Below are 9,921 nucleotides of genomic sequence, written 5' to 3'. Positions count from 1 at the left end.
TCCTGCTGACTGAGATTTAGGAAAAGGCAAATGATGTTTCCATCTTCAAAAAAGAATATCCCTAAGAGTTAGAACTCATTAGTTTAATATCAACAGCTAGAAAAATACTGTATCAAATGATCAAACTGCTTGCAAAGGGTATTAAATACCGTGAGGCAACCACTGCAGTTTTCTACTGAACAAATATTGTCAGATCCACGTAGTTCTTTTCATGAGTAACACAGTACAGAGATAAGGAGAAAATGATAACATAATGCCAAAAAGGTAGCTGTCACCAGAGGAATATATATATTATATACAGAAAATACACATAAATATCCTTATTTAGGTACGTGCACACGTGTATAAAGAGGGGGAAATTGATTCAGTATCACAAGGACTGCTCTTGCTTTCAACAAGTTATTTTATTCTATCTTATGTTATGGTCTCAGTTACAAACTGGGAAAGCATGATCTTGTTAGCGTACAAATGGTTTGAAAGTGACACCTAAAGGGCAGCCATTAATAGCCTTGGATTTCATGCCATTCAATACTCTCAGGATGATGAGCTAATGGAAGGAGCTGATTGTGTGCTCAGATACGCAGATGGCGCTAAACTAGGATGGTTATTAATAATCTGGAAGACAGATATAAAATTACAATTTACCATGACAATTTAAAAATATTGTTCCCTTAAAAACAATTAAAACCCAACAAAGAGTGGAGCTGCTATGCTTAAGCACAAAATACCAAAAATAAAAACGGAGAAGCCCCAGCCAAATGCAAACATGACACTGTGTTAAAAGAAGCAGAGCCTCTGCCGAGGGCTGGGGGCATCTTCTACCTGCACTGTTCAGAGAGCTCAGCCTGAGCATCACCTCCAATTCTAGTGACCACACTTTAAAATGGAGGAAGAGACACTAAAAAAAGTCTCAGAAGACAAATAAAAAACACAACAGGACGAAGAATGCAACGTGAAAAAATATTTTAAAATGTAGGAAGTTTAATGCAGAAAAGAGAAGGTAAGCTGAAGATCAGCAAGGCTTCCAGAACTATTTGTTGTGCACAGGGGGCAGGGCAGAGGCTACAGCCAGACCCTGGGAACAAGGACAGTTACCACGGAAGCTGAAAAGGCCCACCACACAGTCATGCTGGTCATCACAGGAAATGGGGGAGGAGACGTGTACCTCTGCTTGGGAAAGGTGTCAGAGAAGGGGTGACACTGCATAGTGAGGGGCCTGCTACACCGTAAGTGCTCTGTGAACAACAGTGTTACTAGTCTGACTGAAGCATGAGGTGAACTACAGCCACAGAGGAGCAGAGACTGAGGGATGAGGCTCCTAAGGGCTGAGGCAGCAGGACTCCATCAGAAGATACATGCAGTGAGAAAGCCTGCAGAGCACAAGGGGACCAGTGCCAGGAAGTGCAGTTAGTTACTGCAACAGTTTAAACAAGAACACAGCCTGGGCCAAGGTGGTAAGAAAAACAGGGCAGAGAATGGACTGGACAGGTTTCTCAGGCTCACACCTGACAAGGTCTGGAATTAGGGAACAGGAGAGCCAGGAGTCGAAGACCATCCTGAGGTTCCAAGCTTGGTAAACTAGGTGGATGTGACAGCATTAAACTAAATGGGGGGGCTTCCCTGGTGGTGCAGTGGTTAAGAATCCACCTGCCAATGCAAGGGACATGGGTTCCACCCCTGGCCTGGGAAGATCCCACATGCCGCGGAGCAACTAAGCCCGTGCGCCACAACTACTGAGCCTGCGCTCTAGAGCCCGTGAGCCACAACTATTGAGCCCATGTGCCACAACTACTGAAGCCCGTGCGCCTAGAGCCCACGCTCCGCAACAAGAGAAGCCACTGCAATGAGAAGCCCTCACACTGCAACGAAGAGTAGCCCCTGCTCGCCACAACTAGAGGAAGCCCGTGTGCAGCAATGAAGACCCAACACAGCCAAAAATAAAATAAAATAAATTACACACACAAAAAAAGAAATGGGAAGAGAATGAAGTAGCAGGTTTGAGGTGGGGGAGGGGTGCTCGTTGGGAAAGAGAAAGTTGAGTTTCAATCACAGTAAATTTGAGGTGTTCAAACATATTCGCCTGAAGATGCCTTTACAGCCCAGCTCTGGCCACTGGAAGCAGACAGAAGGCTGAGGAAGGTTAGACAGGAGGGAAAGACAGGTGCTGCGAGAACCAAGGGAGACTATTTTCAAAGAGGGGGTGATCAGAGGGGCCAGACACATAGAAAGACACTCATTACAGCTGTGACTGTGCAGAGGTAACTGGTCACAGAAATTCAGAAATCAGTGATGACGTCAGAGAGGGCACACTTAGTAAAATGGGGGGACGAAAGCAGACTGCAGAAAGTGGGGGGACAGGCAGGCAGGTCTGGGGCAAAACAGCAGGTTCAGATAGTTTCCATTTTCTTGTGCAGGTATGTTATACTGAGTCAGGTAACACATCAGTGGAGAAAAGGACATTTCTTGACAATAAGATCAAGCTAAAACCCGCAAATGGGTTGAAGGGAGTGTGTGGAATCCCCGCAGCCCTTCAGGAGAAGCATCAGCGCCCCCAGGAGCCTGGAGAGAGGCAGGCGTCTGACAAGACACGTCCTCAGCGCCGGGACCCTGTGCTGCGAACAGACAGGACTGCCACCTTCTAAACCAGCAGCAAACACCTTAAACCCACTGGGTGCGGCCCTCTTGAACACTCACTTTCTGGTGAGCTCTGCGACTCTCGCCCGATCCCTCTGCTGATGAGCTTGCACTTCCTCCGTGCGGATCCGCCTCTCCTCCAGGAGCCCCGCCACCTGCTCCTGCGAGAGCCTGCTCCGCTCCTCCAGCTGGGCCTGCAGCGCTTCCACCTGGACGGGCCAAAGGGGCGAGGCGTCCACTCCCGCCCTCCCCCACTCACTTCTCACCTCTAAGTGAGCCTTTCTCCAGAAAAATTTAAAAACAAAAACCCCACAAACAAAAGCACAGCAGCACAACAAACAGGAGAAAAATCTCAGCTGGACTCCTCTTCACTGTCTTACAAGTGGGCTTAGGCTACACAAGAACAGACTCTGTCCACACCAAGCAAAACACCTACATCACACCAGGAAAGCTGGAAAAGCCAGTCTCCCCTACCTGGGACTCTCATCTTCTCACCATCTCCCTTTCTGGACTTTTAGGACCGTCTCCCTTTTAAGACTTCCTAGTTGCACAGAGAGAGAATGACTCATTTCTTCATTGTTAAATTTAAAAAGTAGAGCAGAATGTGTATAATGTAATTTCCTTCTCTGAGTCTGGCCACCACAACCCCAAATGGAGCTACTGGCCAAAGGTAGAAACAGTCATTTAAATCAATACGCCCCCTAATAAGGACAGGAACTTGAGTGCAACTAGATGAAAAATCATGGTTGCAAGTGACATACAGAGACCAGGTGGTTAGAGGATGACTTGCTACTTTCCTAGACTTTAGAACACACGCACCAGACAAATGGACTCATCCCCGAAGGTCAGTGTATCGGGACAGACAACTGCAGCTCTGTGTGTCTCGGCCCCAGCTCCAGAGGGAGTTCTGACTGTGACGGCTTTGTTGGGAGGGCTCGGCCTACGAGCTGAACGAACTGCAGGTTCAGAAAAGCACTGCTAGAATGGTGGAATACAGGGTAACGGTTGTAACACAGAACGCTGGGAAATTAGGAACCTCAGCCTTCCAATCACATGGCGTCTGGATGGACCATGTGGGCAAGGAGGCACTCGGCATATGTGGCGCCAGAGCCAGGCTGGTGGACAGAAATGGCTGTGGTCTGTACCTGCAGGATGAGGGTCTGCATGTTCCGCTGGTGCAGCTGGGCACTCTCCTCGTTCTGTCTCACTGCTGGTTTTCTCCTGCTGCCTTTAGAATCTAAAATAGAACATAAAAGTGAGGGGAGACCTTTACTTAGCTTTTCTTCCTGCTATTCAAGCATCAGCATTACCTTTGCAGAGGAGTTTGGTTTCCTTTATCTGTAAGGGAAGGAAAGGAAGAAAAAGGACAATGTACAATAACTACAGTGCTAAATTGTTCAAAGAGGAATCTCTTAAGGGAACTCTGCTAGGATATCATCTGGATAGTAATATTCATCTTTCTGAAGAATACACTACTCAGTTTTCCTTTGGAGTTGTCTATTTTCTTTGTAAAATCTTATTTAATTAGAAAGGGTAATGAATAAAAATACTAAATCCAAACATTTTAGTTATAATGTATAACCCAATTTTCAATGGACAAGATGATTTTAAAAATAAGCAACACTAAAATTGCACTAAACATAATTTAATTCTTTAGATAATTCAAGCAGCTTATTTAGGGACTTCCCTGGTGGTCCAGTGGGTAAGATTCCACGCTCCCAATGCAGGAGGACCGGGTTCAATCCCTGGTCAGGGAACTAGATCACAAGTGCATGCCGCAACTAAGAAGCCTGAATGCCACAACTAAAGATCCTGCATACCGCAACTAAACATGCCACAATGAAGATCCTGCGTGCTGCAACTAAGATCCGGCACAGCCAAAATAAATAAACATTAAAAAAAAAAAAAGAAGCTTATTTATATTTTTCTTTTTTTAAATTGAGGTATAGTTAATTTACAACATTAGTTTCAGGTGTACAACACAATGATTCAAATTTTTTACAGATTATACTCCATTTATGGTTATTATGAAGTATTGGCTATATTCCCTGTGCTGTACAATACAGCCCTGTAGCTTATTTATTTTATACATAGTGGTTGGTACCTGTTAATCCCCTCCCCCTACCTCCCCTCTCCTCCCTTCCCTCTCCCGACTGGTAACCACTAGTTTGTTCTCTGTATCTGTGAGTCGGTTTCTGTTTTGTTATTTTCACTAGTTTGCTTTATTTTTTAGCTTCCACATATAAGTAATAAGATATGATATTTGTCTTTCTCTGTCTGACTTATTTCACTTAGCATAATGCCCTCTAAATCCATCCATGTTGCTGAAAATGGCCAAGACTTCATTCCTGTTTATGGCTGAGTAGTATTCCATTGTGTATATATATACACCACATCTTCTTTATCCATTCATCTACTGATGAACACTTGGGTTGCTTCCATATCTTGGCCATTATAAATAATATTGCTGTGAACATTGGGATGCACATATATTTTCAAATTAAAGTTTTCATTTTCTTTGTAAGAGAGTAGATCTTAAAACCTCCCATCACACACAAAAAAACAACTTGTAACCACATGCGTAGTGATGCATGTTAGCTACACTTGCTGTGGTGAACATTTTGTAATATATACAAATATCAAATTACTATGTTGTACACTTGAAACTAATGTTATATGTCAATTATATCTCAACTAAAAAAAAAAGAAAAAGAAATAAAATTGGAATTTCCATTAAAAAAAGAGAGAGAAGGATAAGGAGACTGAGGCTTAGAGAGGCTAATTAATAGTCTGTGATTCCAGAAGTTGTCCACATCTGTTTTACGACTTATCACCATAAGCATATGTTAATTATATATTTTTTATTCTACTTCATTAAAACATCATGGAAAGGTTTAAAAAAAAAGGCACCTCAGTAAGACCTTAGACCCCAGAGGCATCATTATGAACATTCATTATCACTGTATGGTATGAAAAAGTTTCTAGTTATTTGTACTGTGCTTTTTAATTCTGCATCAATAAGAATTTCTAATAATGTGGTTAGTACCTGCTCTGCAAGCTGAAGATTCACTCTGTTCACTTACTTCTACAGCTTGGATAGTCTTTTGGAAAATGCTGACCTGAAGAATCAAAAAAAAAAGAGAAAAAAAAGGTACAGAAATAGCCTTCTTACAAATGTAATATTTCACTTTTTAGCTTTAGTTCTGCAGGTTAAACATTATTCATAAATTAAATTGGTCAAAATTGATACAATCATATGAGGATGTCATGCATATGAGAGACCAAAGTGGACAAAGTAACAAATTGGGTAAAACCCAGTGTTTTGAATACAAATTGGATAAAACCAGTGTTGATGATATAAATGACAAAATAAAACTTCAGGGTTATTTGGCAATATCGGCCAAAAAAAAAAAAAAAAGCAGCCTTTGACAAGGTCCTTTAGGAAAGTAACAGAAACACAGAAGTGTGCGTATATAGATATGTATAAAAATTGCTCATTGAAGAACTGCTTACAGAAGTGAAAGAATGGAAATCTCAAATACACAAATATTTCTATATGAATGGAAAAGAGCTTTATCTCTGGGGTACAGAATTATGGGAGACTGCCACTTTTATATTAGATTCCTGAAATATGTGTGTTATTTTAACAAAGACCATGCATGAATTTTGTCATCAGTATAAACAGAGATTTAAAAAGAAATCAGTACTGAAACTTTTTCCCACACTAAGTCCGCTCCTGCTGTTCCCTCTAATCTCATCCAAAACATCTCCTCTGAGCCTTAGGTTTCCAAATGGTGAAACAGGGTAAACAATGTTACTTCTAAGGTTTTTGAAAAAAAAAGGAAAAAAATCACAAAGCTCTTTGTAATTAGAGAAAATGCTTTGAAAACTTAGGAAAATGTGAGACCACCATAGCTAATTCTCCTTCTAGCCTCTTTAACAAGTACCAAAATTATTCTGATTATGGACCCCAGCTTGTGTTTTGTAAAAGCCATGCCCACCCTGCTATACAAAGGATTACTTACTTTGTTAGGAGGCTCCTTATAAAAATAGGTCACTTCTCCAGTGTCTGCTCCCACAAGAGCCAAGAGATTCTGAATCTTTTTCTTGTCTTCTAGCTCCCTGCAATTCTCATAGAGAATAAGCAAACAGTGTCCAGAGTAAGTAAATTTTTGTTTAAAGGCTCTCCCTTTTTTTTTTTTTTTTTTGGTGATGCCACTTGGCATGCAGGATCTTTATTTCTCCGACCAGAGATCGAACCCATGCTCCCTGCAATGGAAGCGTGGAATCTTAACCACTGGACTGCCAGGGAAGTCCCTCACTTATTTTTAAAACAATGATAACCTCAAGTTAAAATTAAATAGGATTAACCCTCCTACACTGTTGGTGGGAATGTAAATTGGTGTAGCCACTATGGAGATCAGTATGGGGGTTCCTTAAAAAACTAAAAATAGAATTACCATATGATCCAGCAATCCCACTCCTGGGCATATATCTGGAAAAGATGAAAACTATCTAATTTGAAAAGATACATGCACCCCAGTGTTCACAGCAGCACTATTTATTGAATATAATAGCCAAGACGTGGAAGCAACCTAAGTGTCCATCAACAGAGGAATGGATAAAGAAGATGTGGTACATATATATACACACACACAAACACACACACACACAATGGAATATTACTCAGCCATAAAAAGAATGAAATAATGCCATTTGCAGCAACATGGATGGACCTAGAGATTATCATACTAAGTGAAGTGAGTCAGACAGAGAAAGACAAATATCATACGACATCACTTATATGTGGAATCTAAAAAATTATACAAATGAACTTATTTACAAAACAGAAATAGACTCATAGACATAGAAAACAGACTTACAGTTACCAAAGGGGAAGCAGTGGAGAGATAAATTAGGAGTTTGGGATTAACAGATACACACCACTATATATAAAATAGATAACCAACAAGGACCTACTGTATAGCACGGGGAACTCTACTCAGTATTCTATAATAACTTATATAAGAATTTGAAAATTAGATGTATATGTATACATACATACATACATATAGATATACATATGTATAACTGAACCACTTTTCTGTACACCTGAAACACTGTCAATGAACTATACATCAATTTTAAAAAAAGTCAGGGCTTCCCTGGTGGCGCAGTGGTTAAGAATCGCCTGCCAATGCAGTGGACACAGGTTCAAGCCCTGGTCCGGGAAGATCCCACATGCCGCGGAGCAACTAAGCCCGTGAGCCACAACTACTGAGCCTGCACTCTAGAGCCTGCAAGCCACAACTACTGAGCCCACGAGCCTAGAGCCCATGCACCACAAATACTGAGCCTGTGCTCTAGAGCTTGCAAGTCACAACTACTGAGCTTGCGAGCCTAGAGCCCATTCTCTGCAACAAGAGAAGCCACCGCAATGAGAAGCCCACGCACCGCAACGAAGAGTAGCCCCCACTCGCCGCAACTAGAGAAAAGCCCACACGCAGCAACAAAGACCCAATGCTGCCAAAAATAAATTTAAAAAAAGAAAGGGTCAACAGAGAAGAGTCAGCATCTGCAACAGGCTCCAAAAAATTAATTACCTAAATTAAATTAAATAGGATTTATCTAGACCTTACCTCTAATTTTTTTTTGAATTTTATTTTATTTTTTTATACAGCAGGTTCTTATTAGTTGTCTTTTTTTTTTTTGCATTTGAACATGTAGTTTAGGTATTTCTTTACACTTTGTGAGCCTTAATATTATGTAGTGTCAGGTGTATCAGATTATTTAGACGATCATCAGTCTGTCTTTTTTTTTTTTTCTTTGTGGTACGCGGGCCTCTCACTGTTGTGGCCTCTCCCGCTGCGGAGCACAGGCTCTGGACGCGCAGGCTCAGCGGCCATGGCTCACGGGCCCAGCCGCTCTGTGGCATGTGGGATCTTCCCGGACCAGGGCACGAACCCGTGTCCCCTGCATCGGCAGGCAGACTCTCAACCACTGCGCCACCAGGGAAGCCCCAGTTATCTATTTTATACATATTAGTGTATATAGGTCAATCCCATGGCAGTGACTGAGGCCTGCTGTAACTGAATCACAGTTCAAATTCTGCCCACTCAGACTTCCCTTACTCCCTCACAGGTGGTTTATTCCTGAGAGCACTCCCCAACACACCTCCTGCAAGCAAATCTCCATTGCAGAGTTTGTTTTCCAGGGAACCCAACCAAAGACAGTTGATACCAGAAATGGACCAAAGAAGCAAATTTTAAAATGACATTTCAGAGCCTGTGATACGATGTGTTACAGAACACAGTGTTCTTAGGAGCAAGACAGATGAGTGGTCAACAGGGTATAGCTTAAACAATTAAATAAAATTAAAGATGGGGGGGGGACTTCCCTGGCCGTCCAGTGGTTAAGACTCCGCACTTCCACGGCAGGGGGCATGGGTTCCATCCCTGGTTGGGGAACTAAGATCCCACATGCTGCGCGGCACAGCCAAGAAAGAAAAAAAAAAAATGGGGGGGAGCTGGGGGCTGTATATTCTATACAAACTCACAATCTCTGACCCATTTTCCATACCTCTGCTAGTTTTAAGACCCAGAGACTGTTACCTAAAGGAGAAGCTGTATCTCCCAGGAAGTAAGACCTGGTGATACCACAGCAAGTGTACATTGTAATGATTCCCTCATTACCTCCAAGGGCTTAAGCCATTTATTCAAGTAATTGTACACTGTGGGAAAGGAAATACCCAGACACTTCAAGGATTGCTGGATACAGAGTCTGAGCTGACTCTGACACCTGGTGACGTGAGCATTATCTAGGGCATTTGGGAACCACGCAATAAATGGAATTTTGGTCCAGGTCCAGCTCAAGCTCAAAGTGGGTCCACTGGATCCAGACCCAGTCAGTGGTCATCTCCCCCATCTCCAAATGTATAACTGGAATGGACATAATTGGTAGTTGGTAAAGCCTCCAAATTGCTTTCTTGGTTTCTGTGCTAAAGCAAGTGGCAGCCTCTGAAACTGCCCCACCCTACCCCAGCCACGATGGCAAATAAAGACCTAAAGGATGCAGGGGTGGAGGTCCCCATCAAATCCCCATCAATTCACAAGTATGACTCATGCAAAACCACACAGTAACAGTGGGCTACTACCAAGTAGGTCCAATTCCGGTGACTGTGCCAGATGTGGCAGTATTTTTGCTAGAGCAAATTAACTTGGTTTTAGGTACACAGCATGTGGCTACTGATTAAGCAAATGTATTCCTTCCCACTCGTAACAGGACCAG

The 9,921-nt window shown here is 42.4% G+C and overlaps 1 protein-coding gene across 1 annotated transcript in view; it reads right to left on the bottom strand.

Moving 5' to 3' along the window:
- CCDC77 (coiled-coil domain containing 77) overlaps positions 1-9,921 on the bottom strand; it is a 23,641-nt gene that overhangs the window by 3,319 nt on the left and 10,401 nt on the right. Inside the window, exons 4-7 of the mRNA XM_007469470.1 lie at positions 6,660-6,756; positions 5,681-5,753; positions 3,780-3,871; positions 2,695-2,843 (exon numbers count right to left, since the gene is read on the bottom strand). Of these exons, the coding sequence (XP_007469532.1) occupies positions 2,695-2,843; positions 3,780-3,871; positions 5,681-5,753; positions 6,660-6,756 (411 nt within the window). The remainder of the gene's footprint in view (positions 1-2,694; positions 2,844-3,779; positions 3,872-5,680; positions 5,754-6,659; positions 6,757-9,921) is intronic.

This window comes from Lipotes vexillifer, unplaced genomic scaffold (genome assembly GCF_000442215.2).
Source record: "Lipotes vexillifer unplaced genomic scaffold, Lipotes_vexillifer_v1.1 scaffold395, whole genome shotgun sequence".
NCBI classification, from domain to species: domain Eukaryota; kingdom Metazoa; phylum Chordata; class Mammalia; order Artiodactyla; family Lipotidae; genus Lipotes; species Lipotes vexillifer.
The sequence above is the reverse complement of the archived record's forward strand: the minus strand, read 5'-3'. Positions and strand labels throughout refer to the sequence as shown.